The following is a 23,161-nucleotide window of genomic DNA, read 5'->3' on the forward strand; positions in this document are numbered from 1 at the left end:
CACCTTTTATTCTAAAACTCCTGCCCCCAATATGGTCTTAATTCCCAGGGCCATGTCCTACCTCCAATTCTACAGCACCTCACCATAAAATATCTACTACTTACTTGGTCATCAACATCCTTATGACTCTGCAGTCTACATTCCTGACCACTCCCAAGACACCCTCCTGGGTTGCCTCCAGCTCCATGTATTTGGTGTCTAGCTTCAAGTCAGTTCTTTAATTAATAGATCTATAAGGGCTACAGAGTCGTCTGCATATAAAAAACTGAGTCCATGGTCCACGCAGTCATATTAGTGCTTGGAGAGTATTACTAATCCCAGAGGGAGGAAACCTGAGTTCTATTCAAGACTCCACCCCTGCCGGGCTGAGTGGCCTCAGGCAATTTTCACTCTGTTTCTTGGCTAATGCATCTGTAAAATGGGGATAATGAAAACTGCCTTGCACAGCTCAAGGAGTTCATAAGGATCAAATGGGATCATATGCAAGAATGCATTTTGTAAACTTCAGAACACTGTTCGAAGATAAGAACTTTCTGTTTCTTCCCATCTTTAAAAACTTGGAACCATGTGCTGAAGAAAACATTTTTGGGATAAATCAGCTAAATGGCACAGGCACCACTGCTGTAGCAAAATATCAGAGTCCTGGAATGTCATTCTCATCCCACATTCATTACAGATACACCATAATGAAATCAGCTGATGCTGCGGGCAGTCAATTCACTTATCAGGAAACAGCCTACGTGGATTAATCCTCACTGGACCTTTGAAACAAGCTGGAGGTATACCATGTCCCTAAGAAGACAGACTGGACTCACTGACATGGTGGTTTAGAGGCTGGCATTTGAACTCTTCAAGCAATAAAGGGGGTGATGTGATAAAAAAATACTTTTCCATTTATACTAGTCATGTGCATAAAAATTTATCATGCTTATGAGATGATGTTAGAGTAATCTTTACATTTAATACACACACACTCATTCACACACACACACACACACACACACACCCAAACACTCAAACACCCCTAATATCTTGACAAATTCTCAATGCCATGTTTAAAACCCTGCAGAAGAGTCAAAAACTCCATGAGGCTATTGGGAGATTTCTGAACTCTAAGTAGATTTTGAAAAAAGTAGATTATTAATTTGATTCCTGAGATTTGAAACTATTCATATCTCAAGAGCTTAAGTTCCAAACAGAAACAACAACAAAGAAAGAGAAACCAAAAGAGTTACAATGCACCCAGATTTAGGAGAACTAACAGGGACTTTGAATGGGAACTTGCTATCAGGAAGAAAAACAACTCTAAAATTACATAATTAGGGGATCACTGAGAAAATGGATATGCCACTTACCAGTATGAATCAGTGCAAACTTTCCTTTGCACAAAATACTCATGTTGAGATTTCTGAAAAAGACTGAGAAGCCCAAGACCACCATATAGAAAAGGGCACTCAACATACTTCTCTGGGGTTCAATGAAGACAATTTCTGCTTCACAGGGAAGGAGAGGTGAGTAGTTTTATTAACTCTAGTTTGAGGCCAACTTTGCATGATGTAATTTTCTGGATTCACAGGAAACCAAAGAGTATAACCATAGCTCATATTTCTCCTGTGATTATATTTACTTGCCCTTAAGAGGACTATGATTCTATAAATTAAAAACAATACCTTGCTAAAAACATATTAGTTTTTCTAAAATATTATTGGGACTTTTTTTCCTGCCTTACTATCCATTAGAAAAAGGGTATCTGAGATGGAATTTTCTTCAATTTTCATCTATTCAGTGAATACTTATTGGGAACACATTCCCAGATAATGAACACCCCTACACTAATTCCTAGGTATTTTATTCAGATGTATACTAGAATATTTATTAGTAACTTGCATATACTTATTTGTTCACATGTCTACCTTCCTCGGTAGACTAGGAGCAACCTAAGATTGAACATGTGACAGATAAAGCTTTGAAATCATAACTGAAAAAAAAATAGATAAAGATGCTTTCCTTTATATAACACTTTATCAGAATCCTAACCTCATATAAGAATCTGATTCTATAAATGGGATTTGGGTAAAATTTTTGAGAACTTATCTTCTGTTACAGTATTACAGACTGGCTTTTCTCCATGAGCTAAGCAAGGAACACTGCTGCATATGGAAACTGACATTTGTCTTAGATGAACCCACACGAGAATGAGGATGGGGTGGACAATGAGAATCCAACCCTGCCTGGCCTAGAAAAGCCACAAAAATTAAATGGGTGGCAACCCCCAAACTGAAGTTGAGGATTTCTAGTATTTCATTCAGCGGAGGTCACTAGAACTCTTTTTTAGGAAGTAAATCCTTTTTGAGATTCTATTTTGACTTGTATTTAGGTACTGCGAGCCTTGCACATATGGCAAAACCTCTAACAAAATGACAACAAAAGCAAAAGATCAAGAAAAGGTGTCCTTTGTCCAAAAAGAAAATACAGAAAAAAATTAATCATAAAATTTCATAGTTTTGCAGTCAAGATAGCCAAATACGCATCTAAACAGTCAGACTCTTTACCAGTATGCCTCGATGGGCCACATGATAAGGAATTCTGGAAACCTGGCACTCTCGGACTATAAGACCACTACAGTTTTATTGGACATAGTGAGACTGAGAACATCTAAGATGGATAGGCTTCTGAGCTGAAATGCTGACAATCCCTATTGAGGGTGAGCAGGACAGTGAGAGTCATTCCAGAGAAGAGGTGGCGAGTAAAATCAACAGCAATTCAAATGTTTTAGTGGTATGGCAAACTATACTGAGACAAATTCTAAAGCATTTGGCATGAATTAAGAAAAAAAAGAGAACATGATTCAGTAATGTCACTCCAAACAGGGGGATCTTTGTCAGGTGGGCAAATGAGTACCTCCCCTAACAGAAAACATAATGAGAACAGGCAGCCTAAAACACTATTTAAAAAAAAATTAAATTAACCAAATCTTTCCAATACCAGACCTGGACTTCTCTGAGACATCGATGATTCAAACTAGCTCTGGCATCCTCATCACAAGGTATAAGAAAGACTGATGGCAATTACATTGCTGAAGAAAAGGAAATTATAGGCTAGGGAGGGGACTGAAAAAGAAAAACAACAACAGTTATGAGTCAAAGCAAAAGGATCACGGAGAACCCCTTAAATGACCAAAAGAGAAAGAATACCTACAACTCAGGAGTATTCCTAAACTGGATGAACTCAGTGGGGATGTTTGCCTTCTTCAAACATGTTTGTCAACAAGAATCTCTCTTCGTTTTAGTCACAGAAGACAAGAGCTCAGAAGCAAGGAAATGATAAAATAAATCCCCTAACAAATGTAAACATGTATGGGTAAGTGATGAATGTTTTCATGAACGTAGTTTCTATGAAGAGTGATAAACTAGATGTGGTCCTAGTGCTGAGAAATGCAAACTACTCGGGGCAGGGGCACGTATGCCCCTACAGAACCCCTCGAGCATCTATTACAGTGACCTGCGAGGTCAGCATCAGTCACACGTTCCTGGCACCTGGCCCGTGCATAATATACACTAAAGCTCCATGAATGGTTACAAGACAAATAATAAATATAAGGTGACAATAAGCAATGAAAATGTATTCTGCTGGCACAGAAAGAGGAAGTTCCAAGTGACTGAATTTTCCAGGTGCTTCATACAGGGACCACTAATGTCCTTGAAACCAAAGTAATGGTTACAGTGGACAGAGTCTGTGTTTTTTGTACAAATCAGGAGTGGAAAAATATGACTATGCAACCAAATCACTGCAACTAAAAAAAGAAAGCCACAGAATAATTTTGGTGATATTGTACTTGTTCTGGGGGTTGCCATGGAAATCTGGGAGCTAAGCAACTTCACTTTCCATATTTACCAAGTGACTCCTGCTCACTCTAATGACAATCCCTCCCCATCCCCACACCCCCCATACAAAAGGCAGGGTCTCTGTTTATCACAGAACCCAGAAGCAGGGCCAGGAATGCACATGCAGAACCAAACCGAATTCACGTGTCTCGGCAAGCCTCAACGCTCTGGCCCACTGAATACACAGAGTGGGAGGATAAATAGGAAACACAGACTTGCAAAGTCACTTTGGGGGAGGTTTCCCACCACGCATGGAAGTCTGTCAGAATACGGGCTAACATCATCTTTCCATGATGTCTGAGACTAGCTGTCAAAAAAAGGGAAGAAGAAATGTTCTTTAACAGTAGCTCATGATGCCTCACAGAGCCCTAAGGAGGGAATGTGCTCTCTACATGATCAAACAGGGAGGAAAGGGAGTTACCAGACTGATGGAAGTTCTGCAAAGACACAGGCTTTCGACAAAAAATATTAAGACAAAAGCAAAATACCCAGAGGCTTTCCCTTGCTGTGGTAGGGAGAGAGGTGTACTTTCTTCTGCTTATTAAAGTTTTGCAATGAAGTCTGTAATGTATCATCCTGACAAGATATGATGATAATAGAATGGCAGCTTAATGAATTTTGCAATAAAAAATGATGAGTGCACAGCAATTTCTGAGTTTACCATCTCTGGGAAACACCCAAGTACATGAGAAGCTTGGAATCAGACTTTCTGAAGCAATTTTTTTCTTTGTAGTTTTTGTTCCTGATAATAGTGGCGTGCCAAGCCACACTAAAATCTGAGGTGGTATGATTTCATGTTGACCCAGTGTCAGTCCCTATGATAAAAATAATCTCAAAAAGCAGTTTGAGCAATGTGTTTGGGCACATAAAAACAGTTTGGGCAATGTTTCAAAAATAGTCTTAAAAAAACAGTTTGGGCAATGACGGACTAAACAGTGAATTGATAAGTAAAAAATGTGGTCAATCTGTTCTTTTATCCATAGGACATACTACATGATATTACAACTTTTGGCAGGTCGTCTTCAACAAAAACTACCAATTTTGGTTCCATGTGGAGTGACTGACTTATTTCCTACTCATTGTGCTCATAATAACCCTTCTCTTTGCAAAGGGAAAAAAATGCTAATAAAACTGGATTTCGGGCGCCTGGGTGGCTCAGTTGGTTAAGCGACTGCCTTCGGCTCAGGTCATGATCCTGGAGTCCCTGGATCGAGTCCCGCATCGGGCTCCCTGCTCGGCAGGGAGTCTGCTTCTCCCTCTGACCCTCCCCCCTCTCATGTGCTTGCTCTCTCTCATTCTCTCTCTCTCAAATAAATAAGTAAAATCTTAAAAAAAAAACAACTACTTTTCTTTAAAAAAAACAACTGGATTTCATGAGCGAACGGGGGAATCATTGTGCCCAGGACAGGCCCAGGACTGAAATGATTCACAGGAAAGAGGCGTGGAGGCACAATGGGGAAGACCATCCCCGAAACAACACCATTTCAAAAACCACAATGTAGAAACGAACCTCTACATAATGGCTGGACAGGGAGTTGAGTGATCAGAGTTAAATAGGTACTCCGCTACTTATAACATAGTGTTTTTTTCCAGCTGAGAACTTGCTTTTGAGTAGGGATGTTGTTCCTTGAATCTCTGGTTCCCAGGTAAGCGAGGGAGTCCACTACAGACTGCTTATATTATTGCTCATTAAATATATATATATATTTACTTATTTTTATACCATGACTCACTGCAAAATGGGCTTGAGATAGTAATAAAATGTGTGAATAGGTAGTTTGTTTTTAATAATATAAAAATTAGTCAATACATAATAAATATGCATTCCTAATTTAGAAGTACAGAAAAGCATACAAATATTCTATATGCATTTTGTTGTGGAAATGTCTAGTCGTTTTTCTATATATAGAAAAATACATATATATACTTTTCTTTTAACAAAATGGTATAACACCATAACAATAATGAGTTACCTGCTTTGTTCACTAACTGATAAAGCCAGACACATAAGACTGTAATATGCTTTTTTTTACATTTAATGATCTACCTTGAACTTTTTTCTTGCCATTAGCTTTTCAGGGCATCATTTTTTAAATGGCCACATCAGCTATGTGGTTTTCAGTCACACACGGTAACTAAGGATAATTAATCCAAGAGCCACATGACACCTTAGTCTGTGCGACAGTAAGATTCCATGTGGATAAACGTGTCACCTGCCAAAACAAACAGGTGTGTCCAGAGCACCCAGGATCTGCAGAGGCAAAACCTGAGAACAGGCACATGCTGCAGCCTTGAGTGCCTGGAGAAAGGCATTATGTAAGCCTCTGAATAGTATGAATTCCCAGTTCTTTTTCAATAAGGAAGACACAAATGAGAAGTATATGAGCTGAATTCTTTTTTTTTTTTTTTTTTAAAGAGTGTGTCCTTCACATCACACCCTAGTTCTTTTTTTTTTTTTTTTTTTAAGATTTTTTATTTATTTATCTGAGAGAGAGAATGGGAGACAGAGAGCATGAGAGGGGGAGGATCAGAGGGAGAAGCAGACTCCCCGCTGAGCAGGGAGTCCGATGCGGGACTCGATCCCGGGACTCCAGGATCATGACCTGAGCTGAAGGCAGTTGCTTAACCAACTGAGCCACCCAGGCGCCCCATGAGCTGAATTCTTAACCTCTCACTGGGTCTGTCTGGGAGAGGGTCCAGGATGAATTAAATGCACTAAAGGAATTAATGAGAGCTATAATCCCAGCAGCTAGTTAGTGTGATCCATGTAAAACAAAGCCCAAGAATCTATTCCCACCCCCCAGCCCCAGCAATGCTGTACAACTCATCCCAGCTGCTGATGTATTTGAATTCAAGCATCAAATCAGCTCTCTCTGGGGCCACAGTGACTCTGCATTCCCCTCATAAATGGGCCTCTTCTTTGGAATCTGCATGATCCAGAGGTGGAATATTTCTTTAGTGAAATGTAATGTAAAACTATAGTCTGATGATAATCATCACAATTGTAGCCAAAGTTTATTAGGTGCTTACTATGTTCTAGGCCCAGTATCAAGTACCTGACATACACTTGCACTGGCTCACTTAATCACGTAACTGCCCTCCAAGGAAGCTGTTCTTAGTGGGTGATTTTACAGATGAGCAAATGGAGGTTCAGAAAGGGAAACTAATGCACTCCCGGTCTCAGGGCTGCTAGGTGACAGAGATGGCACTGAAACAGTGCAGGCTGCCTGCAAAACCCCTGCCTTCAGCCACCGTACCAGGCTGCCGCACACCTCAACAGAGTCAAAGAGATGTTCTGGTAGTGACAGAAATGAGCAACCTTGGCTGTTTGCCCCTTCTCCCAAGCCTGTGTGTCTCTCACTTTAGCTGGCATCAGCATCACCAGAGTGTTTTTAAAAATACAGATGCCAGGGTGCCTGGGTGGCTCAGTTGGTTAAGCATCTTGATCTTGATTTTGGCTCAGGTCATGATCTCAGGGTCTTGGGATCGAGCCCCACGGCTGGCTCCACACTCAGCATGGAGTCTGTTGAGACTCTCTCTCTCTCTCTCTCTCTCTCTCCCTTTGTACCCACCCCTGCTCTCTCTAATAAATAAATAAATCTTAAAAAAAAATATAGATACCTGAGCTCTAGTCAAGACCTCCTGATTCAGAATGTACCAGGGAGGAGGAGGAGAAGGAGGAGACCAGGCATCTGTATTTTTAATAAGCTCCTTACGATGTTCAAATGGACACTAAGTCTAAGAACTCCTGTTCCAAGAAACATGTTTCAATACCTTGGTGTAAGTCCTAAAAATCTGAGACAAAAATCAGTCATTAATGTCACCTTGTAATCTCTTAGAAGAACTTTATTTTTTTCAAGTAGGCTCCACACCCCAGCGTGGAGCCCAACGTGGGGCTTGAACTCAAACAACCCTGAGATCAAGACTTGAGCTGAGATCAAGAGTTGGATGCTTAACCGACTGAGCCACCCAGACGCCCCTCTTGGAAGAACTTTAAAAGGCACAAGACCTGGTTCCTGGTCCTCTCTAATCCTTCTGGCTCCACCTTCTACAGTTGTCCAGAAAAAGTACAGCTTCTAGGTCAGTACCTTTCATCTAGATATACCGCTCTCATTTCTGCTATATGATGTATCCATGTGGCAACTTGGAGATTAAATGTAATTTCCCTTGCTACCATTCATCTGGCAGCACAGCTGAAAAACCCTGTTCCATCTGTTCTGAGGTGATCACAAATGAGAGTGACTACCTTGGCCCAGCAAATTCAAGGTACTGCTGAATGCATACTCCGCTCTGCATAGTTGGTGCTAGATCTGGAGGGGCTGCTGCCTGCTGGTATGCATACTGAGGAAGCCGTTCAAGATGGTTCAAGTGCCCCCATGGCACCACTGCATGCTAGGACAGATGGCTTTAATTGCTTCTGTAATTCAGTCTAACAAGATTTTCACTTCCATGGCTGAGGAACTGACACAGGCACCCTTTTGGAGACAACGTGGCATGGGGAAGGGACATCACCTGGGTACAAATTCCTCCCAGCCCTTCACCAGTTGTATGACTACTTAACCTCTGGAGCCTGAGTTTGTCTGTCTGTGAAACGTGGTTACTAAGAACCTATGTCACTGGGTGATGGTCAGTTGTGAGAATGAAGTAAGATAGTAATGTGCTTTAGGCTGCTTGGCATGTTAGGTGAGGTATAATAATTTTAATTTTTATTGCTGTTCTTACTGAATGAGGTTCAGCTCTAACTTGGTCTCAAGGTTCTTCATCAAATGCATTAATTTATCCTTCCACACCAGCGCCCCCCCCCCCACCTCTGTCTCTTTACAGGCAGATTGCTAGCTTATTGAAAGTTTAAACTCCAGGTACATAAGCAACACTGGAAACATTTTCCCTTAGAATTAAGGTTGGGTTTGCAGGCTAGGTCACAAAAGCACATAGAACCACATCTCCTCGAGAACAACCCCACAAGTTGAAACCAGAAGGCAGAGTAATCACTGGCTAATAGTACAGCTGTGAGGTCAGAACAACTAGGTTCAAATCTACTTTGTTGCTGTGTGATTCTGAGTACATTATTTGATATAAATTTTATTTTCCTCCATTGTCCCAAATGGGGACAGCACCTGTGTCATGTAATTGTGAAAATTAAGGGAGCTGTTGCTTTGCACAGTGCTTAGCATGAGAAACCACTTGATAAATTATGGAGCCATATACATTAAACATACATTTAAAAATTGATTTCTAAGAGAATGTTTTCTAAGTACAATTTGGAAACAGATCTTTCCACAATCCTCAGTTCTAGAGACAAGAGCTACCCGAGCTACCCTCTGTTACTTATATGAAGACTATTCCATGTTCCTTCTGTAGAGCATCACTGTCATCCTTCTCTCCTGTGGACGAGACTATGACTCATTTCCTTTAGCATCTTACTCAAAATTCTACCTTTCAGAAAACATTTCTTGACCAGCTATATATAATTTGGATATCGAGTCCCCTCCTCACTAAAATATTCGGTGGTTTCCAAATGACTTGCATTTGTTGCTGTGATGCTTTTTAAACCCTGTATCTCCCTCATAATTTCCTTTCTTTTTTTCCACAAAGTTTAATCTCAGAGACTGCTCCCATTTCATTCCTAGCCCCGCTTCTACCACACACTGATTTGTCTGAGGAGCCACATGCTGCCCTGGGGCTGGCCAAAGTCCTTACCCAGCAAAGAGCAGGAGAAAGCATTGAGCTCCTCCTTCTGGGAAGAGACCACTGTCATCAGAAAGACATCTTTACCTCTAGGCAAAGGGAAAATGCCACCTGGAGAAGATTCTACTACTATCCATAGATTGAAGCTGAAGAATCTTATGGAGGTACCTAGGACACAAGTCGTCTATGTACACAGAAAGAAAAACACTTCTGGAAAACAAGACACACATCCAGGAGCATCAGCTATTATGTCACATGCTTCCATGAGCCTGAAGTGGAGGTACGAAGACAGAAGACTGAGACTATGAATGCCCAAGGTGACTCTCAGGAGCTTCCTCTCCAGGAAGAGGGAGGCGATTGACAGCCTGAGGCCAAGCATGTTGGCACAGACTCATGTCTATGACAAAAGAATGGGCTCCACCTTTTGCACAGAGCAGGGGCACTGCAGGGAGGGGAGAGAATAATGTGTGCTGATGATCAGCAACTGGAACCTCTCAAAGGGAAGCACCCAAGTGAGCTATGGCTGGGAATTTTAGGCCCAGTAAGCATTTCAACAGGGACTGAAGAGAGGGCTAACCAATGGAATACAGAGAAAATTCTCAACTGCAAGTGCATCAGTGAGGAGAAAAGCATAATTGAACTCAAAAGAGATCGGACAGATGGAAATAAGAGGAAATAAGGTTCTGTAAAACATCATCTGCCAAGTGTGAAGGCAGAGAAGGGGTATGTGGAGATGTACTCGTGTGTCCACACAAGAGCAATCCTTCTAACAAGGTATTTGTTCTGTGGCAAGAACCTGAAGAAAGGTAAGGTCACATCAAACCTGGACAGGTGTCACAGGAACTAAAAGTGCACAACATGGAAATGACAGGGGAACACAGTGAGCATCCACAGTGATATAACAGCCAACGGACAATATCCAAACCCAACTCTAGTCCAAAGAAACTCGAGTTCGTATATTTACATTAAGAGAAAGGAACTGAGTCACCCAAAAATTCAGAGCAAGATCTGTGGACTCTAAACCACGGCATACATTTCACAGGTGGGAGGTAAGATGTCAGATGAATATTCTTTATCTTAATGGTTACATATTTATTTTAATGTATACTTGAGAATAACATGGTGAGACCATCAAATTCATGTTTTTAGAGATTTTACTGAAGAGGATGAGGCCATGTAAAGAAGGGAATGGCTTTAAAATTAACTTTTTTTGCATTTCAGTAATCCAACTTCATTAGACTGAACATTTACTTCAAAAACACAGAAGAATCATACAAAATGAATATACCTGCACATAATAATCATAGCTGAACATGTAAAGAGAGAATGATCTGATATTACAGAGAAGTAATTCTCTTCTCACATAGATAACGGGAACAGGATAATTAATAGCCTGAAAATCACAGTCAAAGGAGATTAGTGAGACTACTGAGGTCAGAAGTGATGCAAGTTTTCTATACAATGGCCGGGACCAGACTTCATGACCAGCTGGGCAGGTTGACTTTTAACCAGCATATCCAGAGAAGCCAGAGCATCACAAAGAAATATTCTCAGAGGGCGCCTGGGTGGCTCAGTTGGTTAAGCGACTGCCTTCGGCTCAGGTCATGATCCTGGAGTCCCGGGATCGAGTCCCGCATCGGGCTCCCTGCTCAGCAGGGAGTCTGCTTCTTCCTCTGACCCTCCCCCCTCTCATGCTCTCTCTATCTCATTCTCTCTCTCAAATAAATAAATAAAAATCTTAAAAAAAAAAAAAGAAATATTCTCAGAAAGGAAATTTTTTTTCCCAGCTTAAATATTCCCTTTGCTGGCATTTTTACCCCATATTCAGGTTCAAATGCTCACTTTCAGGATGTACCTCTAAATCACTCTTCCAAATAACCTTTGGAAACGTTACATAGAATCTCAGGAGTTTAAACTTCTTTTGTCACAAATGCAATTCATTCCCTCTCCTTTCTTTTCATAGCACCAAGCTTCTCCCAATGACTCAAATTTCAAAATTCCACATTCTTCTCCTTTGTTTCCTACATATAACACATTGCAAAATTAATTTTCATATTCTCTTTTTTTCTGTGTTCCTCCCGCGATCTGCTTTCTTTCAGATTCTGTCAAGAATTGGTAACATAATGTTGTAGGAAGACCATAGGTTTGCAGACAAATAAACCTCATTCTGAATCCATTGTCTTCTCTCTGTTATATGATTCTGCAAAATAATTTCATTTTTCTAGGCCTCAACCTTAGCATCTTTAATAAGTACCAAGCATAGCATAGCATTAAAAAATGGTTGTCCTGGATAGATGTGCCATCATCATCTCATTGGTCTATGGGTTCGTTTATTTATTCTTTTAAAAAAGTGTAGCAAGTGTCTACTATAAACTAGAAACTATGTTATGCACTGAAGCTTTACCAATCAATTTAAAGAAATGTATTAAATGACAGTGTATGAGTTATGTGTTTGTCGACCAAAGAGTGAACGAAGGTTTATGCAAATGATTTAAGTTTGGAAGGAAGTGAGCTAGATATCGAAAGTTCCCTTAAACTGAAAAGCATCACCCTACGGAAATACACATTTTTTTTCCTTTTTTTTTACCCACAAATGACCTGCCGTGTTTATTTGTACTTTAATTCTACAGAGTAAACTCGGCAAAGTGCTTTGATAAAGGAGCCTTCTGTCTTTATCCACAGATGAGACAGAGGGAAGAGTCAGGTGTGTGAAAACGTGACAGTGCCCTGTCACCTGCTCATCTCACAGTGAGGGGTGGCTGGGTTACAAGCTGGGGTGGGGTGCCAGCAGAACCTGCCAGCTCCTGGCCAGTCACCCACCCATCCTATGGTACTTTCCAAGCCAGCTTGGATATCGTTCTAGTTTCTTGGGAAAAAAAAGGTTTTCCAAAACAAACTATAAAAAGTCTATGTATATATGCCCACCTACATACTTTTCAATGAAAACATTTCTTCTTTGAGAAAGGGAGGAAAGCTAAGCACCCCTCAAATATCCGAGGTTCCATTCCTGTTTCCAGGGAGCATTTTGTAACATTCAGAGGAAAGACAGGCTGCTTCACTGTCTTTCCATCTTCCATCCTTCTGTCCACTGTCTGCAGACTGATACATCAGCAGCTCGTTCCTCAGCTTAGGTCTGTCTGTTCTCACATGTCCTTACCTTTCATCCTCTACCTTGTGTGATCAAATTAATCTTGGGTCAAGATCTAATTGATTTTCTCCTAATCTCTATCTTCTTTCTAACATGCTCCCAGAATATGCTTTGAGATCTCTTCCAAAGCTGCTTCTGCTTCAACCTAACTGTCTGATGGGTCCTAATCTACACTGTCCACTGCTTAGTCCCAAACGTCAGGTGACCGCGGCTCTCCTAGCACCGTGAGAAATACATCACCCCACAGCCCAATGCCGTTCTTGTTCAGGGTAGGTATGGGGAGACCAGTCCTGTTCCCAGTGTTCCCTGCTACACTCAGAGGGGCCCAGGCCATGTGCAGACCAAAGTGAGAATGGCCCAAGCCACATATTTAAGAGGAACACAGTCTATTGTTTAAAGGGAACTCAACCCCATAGGGGTCAAAGCCCTGAAACTGTGCATATCCTCTGACCTAGAAATTCCTCCAGGAATTTAGCTTAAGGAAATGATCATGCCTGTGAAAAGATTTAGCTACGAAGATAATAGTAGCTTCACTCATAAAAGCTAAATATCTGAAACAACCCAAATGGTGCTAAATTCACCAAGGTCTAGCCATTTTATGGGACAGTATGACATCTTCAAATGCAGTGATGGTCTGGGGACGGCGAAGATTTGTTTTCAGAATGAAAATGAAGGCCATTACTTCTGAAATACAGGGGATAAAAAATGTTTTTTGTTAAAAAAAAAAAGGTTTTTTTGGTGACAAATAAAAAGATGCCAATCCACATATATATTTTCTCTCCTCTTCAAGGCCAAGTGATTCATTCTTCTGCTCTGTGTCTTTACCGTGCTTCATAAAGGTTAACAACAACAACAATAACAACATCCCCCCAGCATTTACTGGGCACTTACTCTGCACCAGGTACCATGTGAAGTACTCTAATCTGCACAACAAACCTATGAGGTAGAAACTGTTACCCCTGTCTTCCAGAAGAGGACCCTGAGGCCCTGGGATGCTAGGTGACTTGCCCACGTCATGTGCAGCCAGAGACGGCAGACACAGAACTAGCAGCCAGGCCATCTGGTGCCAGGGCGTGCTCTCTCAACTGTCCATGTTCCGCAGCCTCTGTGAATGGACTTCTCTCTCCAAGGGCGGTGATCACGGTGACTTACCACTATCTATTATTCACTTATCTACTCCCCTCCCTCAACTGTGAGCACCTTAAAGACAAGGTCTGATGTTTATATTCCCAGTCTCTTGCAGGCAACATGCAATTGTCGGTTGTGTGAAAGAACGAGCCTTGGTATTTGTGTGTGATTAAACAATAACTAGTAATAATAGCAGCAGCTTTCAGCTATCAGCCCTTGCCAAGTCCAAGACTTGTGCCAGATGCTTAAATGTAAAATTTTATTTACTTCCTAACAAATCCCTATAAGAGAGGCACTCTTATCCCTACTTTACAGATGAGCAAACAGAGGCTGAGAGATGGTAAAAGGCTTGCTCGTGTATTGCTGCTGGCGCGAGAACCCAGGTCTGACAGGACTCCAGGCAGAGCTTGAGCTCTCAACTCCTACACTACACCACTCAGCTGCCTTATTCCAGAAGCTGAAACAAGCCTGAATAGTTTAGGGCCCAGTCACCTGATAACTGCAAAGAACTCCATTCTGACATGAAAAAAGGACTCCGTAAAACTGGGGTGATAACACTGTGCTGCTTGGAACAAAGAGAGTGTTATTCTCTAATTAATTCATTCAATAAGTTCACCCATTTATTAAGTGTCCACTCCATGCTAGGTTCCATGAGAGGTGGAGTAGCAGGATGAGAAAAGCCAGGGCCTGGCCTCAGAGTCACATTCAAGTGGGGCACGTGACTCGCACTAATAAGCATTTAATGACAAACTAAGAAAAGGAAACTGCTTCTGTGGGAGCCGCTAACCAAAGAGGGGCCAAGGCAGTGATGCCGGAGCTGAGCTCTTACTGTGTCACAGGAGGAAACAATGCTCAGCTGTTTGCCCAAAGGAGATCTGGAAGAGAGAATCCTGCACAGCAAGTGGCCCTGGCCTTTCATTTTCCTAACACTGTTTCCTGTCCTACCCAGGCTTACTCAGCAATGAAACCGGGGAGGGCCCAGCCACACACCATCCTCAAGGACACACAGGACAGCAGCACACAGAGAGGCTGGAGACGTGCACCCTGAGCAGGTGGGAGGCAGCACAGGACATCTCTTGAGCACCTTGCTGGCCCCGAGCCATGGGACTCACGTTTTTCTGCTGATTGCATGGCGTGGAAGAGTGTCAGGGGCCTCTCGCTGCAGGAAGGGGGCTTGGAGTCACTGCTCTTCTTCCGGGACAGGTGCAGCTGGGCATTGGTGAGAGGTGTATCAGGCACGGTGTTAAATATCTGCAAGTAAAGTTGCATAGAAGGGTTACACACTGCTGTGAGTGGGGGAGCAAGCCCCAACCAGCACAACTGAAAGCTTGGTGGTATCAAAGAATCAGCAAGAAAACCCGAAAAGACCACCGGCATTAGCTCAGGACTTCATTTGAAACATCTCTCAGAACTGGCACTAAACATTTTCTTTCGGAAGTGATTCTCAGAGTTTGCCGACCATTCACTTCCATTTCTAGCCCCTTCTGCTGTCACTTTCACTGGTCCTCCCTCTGTTGTTCTCTCCAGGGGAACGAACTGTGCTAAATATAAGCCATTGTCTATTAGTAGGGCTTTGAGTGTTTTGACTACCTTTGTCCAGAACCAGTTCATCAAAACCCTTTACTTTTCCTCACTGGTTCTACTGACCAGTTCTTAATGATTGCTTTGCAACGTTCTTAGAACGTGAAACTGCATTTAAATAACTTTCCAAGAAGTCCAGAGCAGGGCACCAGTTCCCAGTCCTCAGTCATCCTTAGATGGAGCCTGCTTTCTAGTTCAGGAGCTCTGTGTCAGCTTTGATGCTGAGAGTTTTCTCATTTAAAAGGGGAAAAAAAAGGCTGATGATAAAAGTAACCAATACTACAGACAATTTGGAAAATGTAGAAAAGCATCAGGAAAAAAAGAGAAAAACTTTCTAATTCCACTATTTAGAGACAACCACGATAAGCATTTGAGTTTTCTTATGCACTTTTTTCTTTTAAGCTTTCACTTAAAAAAAAAAAAAAAAAAAAAAAAAAGTCCTGGGTAAAAAAACAAGAACAAAACAACAGACAAAAATCACGACAATATCTTTTCTTTTTACAGATACAAGCATGATGTAATTATTACAACAGCTACACTTACGTGGTGCTTACCATGATCACCACAGCCACCATACAATGTCACTTCCCTAGGGATGTGTCACTGTGTGTGTTTTACATGTGGCTCCTTCAGTTCTCAGTGACCTGGAGCAAGATGTACTGTCCTCACCATTTATAATAAAGAACAAGGCAGAGATTAGCTGCCACAATTATAGATACAATTACAGATAACATAGAAAGCTGTATCCCTAGATTTTCCTGATTTCTTTTCTTTTTTAAAGATTATTTGATTTGAGAGAGAGCAGAAGTGGTGGGGGCAGAGGGAGAGGGAGAGAGAGAATCTCAAGCAGACTCCCCGCTGAGCAAGGAGCCTGACGTGGGACTCGATCCCAGGACCCTGAGAGCACGACCTGAGCTGAAACCAAGAGTCAGACACTCAACTGACTGAGCCACCCAGGAGCCCCTAGATTTCTTTTCAAATGCATATAAATGATAACACTAATTCATTCAGTCAAGAAAGATCTTTTGAGCATTTACTTCATACCAAGTACTCTGGATATCACAATGCACGAGGTAAACACGTTCCCTGTGGGGAACGTTTTTGCATCCAGTAGCTGTGATTTAGTGAGCGTTTGCCATGCCAGGTATCAGGTTAAGTGCTTTGTAGGAGTTACCTCATTTAATGTCAAAAAACCATTTTCCCTAATTGGGATTACATAATCTACACAGTTTTGTATCCTATACATCTAACATTGTATTTCAACATTTCTCCTTTCTTTAAAAAATCTTAAACATGATTCTTTTATTTTTTTAAAAGATTTTATTTATTTATTTGACAGAGAGAGACACAGTGAGAGAGGGAACACAAGCAGGGGGAGTGGGAGAGGGAGAAGCAGGCTTCCCGCTGAGCAGGGAGCCCGATGCGGGGCTCGATCCCAGGACCCTGGGATCATGACCCAAGCCGAAGGCAGATGCTTAACGACTGAGCCAGCCAGGCGCCCCTTAAACATGATTCTTAATGGTTGTGTAACAACCACACTGTATTAAGATATCAATATTTATTGATCTACTCATTATCATGTCTCACTCTGGAGCTAGCCTCCTCCTGGATTTCCTCCTTCTCAACAATCATGAGTAACAAGAGGAAGGTGGGGGCACCCCACTTCCTTCAACTATGGGTAGCATTAGATATACTACACTCTTTCCAATGGCCCTCTCTCCTTTGTGAGTGCATTTAAAAGCAGAACTCTGAAGCTGATATATAGGAAGCAAAGTCATAAGAATGATGAGAATTTCAGCCAAAACAGCTGCTCTCCATGGGTTGGCAGGTCCTTGGGCTCCAATGATGCCAGCCAGCTGGTTAAGTCAGTCTTGCTCCCAAACACAGCTGTCTGAAAACAGCATTATCATATTTTCCCTAGGGGACTGAATTTTCAACAAAATAAACTGAATCACAACATAGCTGAGTTCAAGTGGGGCGAAGAGGTAAGAAGAGAAGGGGACTTAAAGCAAAAACAACAGAAACGTCCTGGCTTCCAGAGGAGTTGGCACCCCTAAAAATAAGTACTGGGGCTATACGTATGTGCAGTCCCCTGAGTTCTGCAAGGGAAGAAAAAAGAAACTATGGTTGTTGTTGAGTTCAAGGACCACAGACTCTAAGAGGCTTTCTCCCCGCTTTCCTGTGTTCCCCAAACACTGCTGAGCTGCAAGGCTCCTCCCAGGTGACCACCTCATGATGCACTATTATCACTGACATTTAAACCTTGCTCCTGTATGTGAGCATCTGTGCCTGGCAGGCACCGTGCTAGGCACTTCACGTGACTTCTAAGCCACAGGTCAACTCAGCATATTAAGTAGGGTGAGTCTGCCACAGGAGAAATCTCCTGACCTGCTGCACAGCGAAGCAGCAGAGAGGCCGGACCTGGAATGTAGGGCTGAGGCTCCTCACATCTGCACTCTCCACGTCCTCAGCTGTCATTACTCATTCCGCTCAGCTTTTCCAGCCAATCTTCACTCCAGAAGCCATGCCCCGAATGGATAAGCATGGATTTCAACAAATAATGGTGTCCCTTAGCACTCCTCTGCCTCTGCCCTCGAGTATAGCACTCTCAGCCACCCCTAGCTGAAAACGTCTGAAAATGAATTCAGACTTGTGATAGGCCTCCACCCCCTTACGTCTGGCCTTCAAGTTTTATTTCTCTTTTCGTAACTGGAAATGAGCTCCCTGGGCAACATTACAATGGGCACAAAGAAAATGGATACACATTTTAATTTCAACTATCACCAAAAATGTGAGGTTATATTCCTACCTAAAAAACATCGGAAATGCTGGAGAAGCAAAGAATAGGTTGTGAGGAAAGGCTGCAGATTTCGGCAGATGCGTGAAAAATTGCTTCCAAAACAATGTTTATACCCAGCCAAGCAGGAGGAGACATGGAACCCAGGAGAGCCGTTCGTTCTGCACACTGGTAGGTTTCTTTAAAAGAAAAGCTGTGAGACCATACCGGAACCAGTTCTAGGAGATTTTTACCACGGGTGAGACCTACAGTCCCAAAGGCCAGTTCTCCGGGCATCATTGTGAGCCAGGCCCAGGCTGCTCAAGAGCTCTGATGGGGCCGCTCTTGCACCACAAAATGTCGAGTGCCAGACACAAGATTACCTCCGCTGGGATTACACGTGTCTCCGGAGTGCAAGGGCACCTCTGTAAAGGTGACCAAGTCAGGGCAGATGATACAAACTTACGTTAAGGAGTCTGGAAAATCACTCCCCTAATGACTGTTGTTCATTTAACTCTGAAACTTGAACAAATACAAGCTGTTTAAAGCCTGCCTACTGTCTGGCCACTTTCTAGCAAGGCCAAGAGTTTGTCTCCGTGCTAAAACTCAAGCTGGAATTCTGATGACAATTCGAATTTTTCACTTTTGTTGGTTATTCCAAACCTGTTTTGTTTGGAAGAGGTAATTTCAAGAAAATCAAGTAAGTTTCTTTCTTTCTGTTGAGAAGAATCACTGTACGAATGACCCTGCTGAATGATGCAAGTGTGAGTTCCTATCATTTATGAGCAATGGATTTATGGAGCTCTACCACATGGCTGGAACAATCCACACATTTCACAGAGACTTTCCAAATTAACACAAAAAGGGGGGGGGATTTATTCTGTGCCCCCAAGTGCCCTATTAATTCTGTCCAAACTTACTAATTCTGAGTTAGGAACACTTTAGAATTAAAAGTTACTGGGTAGGCCATAAGCCTTCTGGAAGCTACTGAGGCATAAAACTGTAACATAAGAAAACAACTCCGGATATCTCTTCCAAGTATTCCCAATTTCAAGCTTCCTAAAAGTGGAATTAGCAGACCCGTAAATACCAAGCTTCTGTTTCCCCTTAAGCTACAAGGGAGAGTGGTCAGGCTTCTGCAGTCACACAGGCCGGGGCCAGGGCCAGGTTCTGCTGCTTATTCAGTGGGCAACACCTACAGCTACACTGACCTCACCATCACTGAGAGCAGCATCATTGCCATATCACCACAAAAAGTCCAGCAAAGGAATTCACAGCCAGCATGTGGGTAGAAAGCAAAGAGGCTTTGGAGCTAGACAGACTTGGGTTCAACTCAGGCAAGAGCCTCAACGCCTCTGAGCCTGTTTTCCTTGTGCAAATGAGGATCTAAAATCTGCCTCGCAGAGCTATTGAAAAGTTAACACACATTAAGTGCTTAGCACAGAACCTAGCAAAGAGTAGACAAGAAGTGGTAGTGGTATAAATGACAATAAAATAACCAAAATTCCTTGAGTGCTCATCATGCTAAGTTATTTACACGAATTACCTCATTATTTTACTCACAATAACTCTGTAAGAAAGGTACTATTATTCTTGGCATCATGAAGGTAAGGAAACTAAGACTCAGTGAGATGAACTGATTCATCCGAGGTCACATACTTGAGTGCAGCTGGACTGGAATTTAGCATGACCATCTGGATCTTACCCACGTGTAGTCTTTATACCTATTATTAATTTGAGAGACAGAGGAAAAAATAAGAAGACTCCAAGTTTTACAGTCCAATGGATCTGACTTTAGTTGCTTACTAGTAGTTCTGTGACTCCGAGCAAGTTGTGTAACTCTGTGACCTTCAGATGCCTCATCTGTAAAAACTCCCAGGAGTGTGGTGAAGACCAAAGCACCTAACACAGTTTGACACTCAGTGTTCAAGAGACATTACTGTATTCAATAAAAAAGTATAAGAAGGGAAATAACTGGAGACTCAACAATGAATTATTTGCAGTCAGGACATGAGGATTTAATTTATAAGTGCAAATTTAATTACTGTTCTTTGCAAAACATCGATCTTAACTGCTTACAGCAATGTTAAAATTTGCTGTTCTTTTCCCTTGTGTTGTCTACAAAATTCAAATTTCACTGCCCGCCCCCCTGTCTGCCTGAGGCCCATCCCAACAACTGTAGACCACTGCCACTTGCAGAATTCGTTGCTGGCCATGGCACATACACATTTTTACACCTTTTGCGATCCCATTCATCACAGGCTCCTGCAATTTACAAGGATTAGGAGCCTCCCTATAATGTGTGGGGTACACTCTTTATTATGTGCTGTGATTTTTATGGGAGGAAAATTAGGTCATGATAGAGTTCCTGGTCTATAACTGCAAAGTAGCTCTGAGACAATAAATCAACGACAGAGGCCTGGGGATTACAAAGCAAAACAGAAGAGACTGAGCATTTTTCTGAGACACAAATGCATCAGTTACAAGTATTAAAAGGATCAACAAATCTGGGCTTGTTTAATGTGAGGATGTCTGCTTTGGGAGTAGAGGGCTGGAACCATAGAGCAGGGCTCACACACTGCCCACTCCTTCTCATGACAGACAGTAAGCAGGGCTGCCTAGGGCCTGAAAAGCCACAAACCCAGCGCCTTTCCATGGGAAAGCCGGGCAAGTCTTATTTAGCAGCGTTCATTTACAGCAACAGTTAAGAAGCCAAATTCAAAGGCTACAGCGACAGAGAGGGATTTTAAGGACATCTGGGAGTCTGATGCCCTATTGATATCAGCATTTTGGCAGAGGGATCAACAATTTAGAAAGTAGGTTGGGGAGTTATTAAAAGTCCTTCAAAAGAAACCAATTCCATTTAGTAACCGAGGTCATATATAGATGGCATGGGTCATCCATTGGATGCTGTGATTTTCCCTATCTCCAGAAAGTTTCTATTTCTTGTTCTCTTTGCCAACAGAGGAATAGATGAAAACATAACAAAACCCCACCCTTATTTAAGCAACATTAAAGGAGCTTCACAATTCAAACAATGCTCAGTTTATCTGGGGCTTTTTGGGAGGGAATATACATGTTCAGATCCACAACCCTATAGCATTAATGAAGAGTAATTTGCTCAGTACTTGACACTCAAAAAAGAAAAAGGGCTTGTGACAGAAGCATTCCAGCCCCGCACGTAAGTAAATCTAGCTTACTTCTAAACCTAACATGGGCAGGACCAAAAAGAGCATACTCAGGAACCAATGGAAGAAAAAGTAACAAAAAATAAAAAAATAAAAATCAATGAACACATTAAAAAAAAAGCCACGACCATAAGATACAAGACTAGCTTCCCAAGCAGGCAACAGTACCAGGGATTATCTCAATGTAGTAAAGCATCGAGTAATTCTTCATCATCATCATTAAGGCTGCATATCAACAGCTGCTTGAAATATCAAGAACATGAAATAAAACTGCCAAACACTTGTCAGTTGCCAGAAACTATTCAAATCAATTATATTTTATTAACTGATGGACATTTTGTGCACAAACCCCAATAGTGGTGGATTTTGATTCCACCAACATTTTGGTAAAAGCAGGTTGAGGTAGTTTGGTGGGCGCAAACCAAGTCAGATCAAAAGACTATCATTTTAATGGGAATGCAAAGTTGCTTAGGACTTGGTGCTTATACTAGGTGTTCAGTGGGGCCCCATCCATGGTTACCAGGCTCTTCTTGACGGATAAGATTAAAAGTTAACATACTTCTAAAGGGGGCACTGATCTTTGGGCATTTCTAAGAACTAACAATTCAAAGATCAACACTCCTCCCTCTTCCAAAGCAAACTGATGAGCTGGGAAAAGAATCATGATGCTTTCTTTTGTAAAAGATCAACAGGCATTGAAAGAGGCAATGGTGATAAAAGCATGTGGTGCTTGGGCACATGAGCACATCCACACTCTGCTTCATGTGCAGAAACCTTTTTGAGTGCCACAGCCAAAAGAATATCGTGGACCATTACATGAGTGGGTCTAATCCTACTCCTACAGGTTGGAACTTAATAGGAACATAAAACGCACGCACATACATGTTATTAACCTGAGATTTCACATTTAACCGAAACTACAAAAAGAAAGCAGTTTGTTTCCTTGGTATGGTTGTTCTTTCTCAAACATCTAAAATTTTCAAAGTTACTGGCAAGGTAACCTTTAACCAAAAAATAAAAGGAAAATATTTTAAGTAGCAAAATTCCTGGGCGTTGGGGAATCTTAGACAATGACAGCACTCAACATTTTGTTTTAGTATCTTAACTAGAAGCATATAAATATTGGTAACTTCCACTATAACCCCAAGTATTGACCTGCTTGACGTTTTAAGGCTCAGAGTGATAAACTGTGAGCTGGGCAAAGATTGTGTCCCCATACAGAAATGGTAATTTTATATAATGGATTGTTACCTTAAAACAAGCATGGAAAGAACTAAAATCTTTCCACTTTGATATGTGACTACAATCTAAAAAAAAAAGCCAGACTCTTAAGACTATTCTTCTCTAGGTCTCATATAATCCAAGAACCAACAAGAGCCCAGGGTATGGAGTCACTGAAGGGAAATGATGCCATAAGCTAGAATTTCCCTTTAAAAGTCTGGCAAGAAGAACCAAATAAAAGCCATCAGAATCTTACTCTACCCTGTGAGAAGTAAAGGCTTTGTAAGTCAAAGGTTACGCTCTGAGACTTTTTTTTATATAAAGCCACAAGTTTACATATAGTCAACTCTATGATTTTTGTGCTTTATTTAACAAGTGATTTTGATATTAATAATCAGAGTATAATTTGGTTCACCTTCCAGAGAAGTCTTTCTAAAGTACGGATGTAATCATTTCACCCCTTTAACCTGGAAACCTGAAAGCTCCCATTTTTCAGGAGTAAATGCAAACCCTTTTCCATAGCTTTCAAAATCCCTGACAATGGGCT

The 23,161-nt window shown here is 41.7% G+C and overlaps 1 protein-coding gene across 10 annotated transcripts in view; it reads right to left on the reverse strand.

Annotated features, from left to right (window-relative positions):
• ARHGAP26 (Rho GTPase activating protein 26) overlaps positions 1-23,161 on the reverse strand; it is a 431,053-nt gene that overhangs the window by 83,370 nt on the left and 324,522 nt on the right. For all 10 annotated transcript variants that reach the window (XR_013445819.1, XR_013445818.1, XR_013445821.1 and 7 more), the window contains one exon: positions 14,961-15,099. Coding sequence is in view for 6 of the 10 variants with exons in the window: in XM_078067363.1 (XP_077923489.1) it covers positions 14,961-15,099 (139 nt within the window). In the remaining 4 variants the exon portion in view is untranslated. The remainder of the gene's footprint in view (positions 1-14,960; positions 15,100-23,161) is intronic.

This window comes from Halichoerus grypus, chromosome 2 (assembly GCF_964656455.1).
Source record: "Halichoerus grypus chromosome 2, mHalGry1.hap1.1, whole genome shotgun sequence".
Taxonomy (NCBI): Eukaryota; Metazoa; Chordata; class Mammalia; order Carnivora; family Phocidae; genus Halichoerus; species Halichoerus grypus.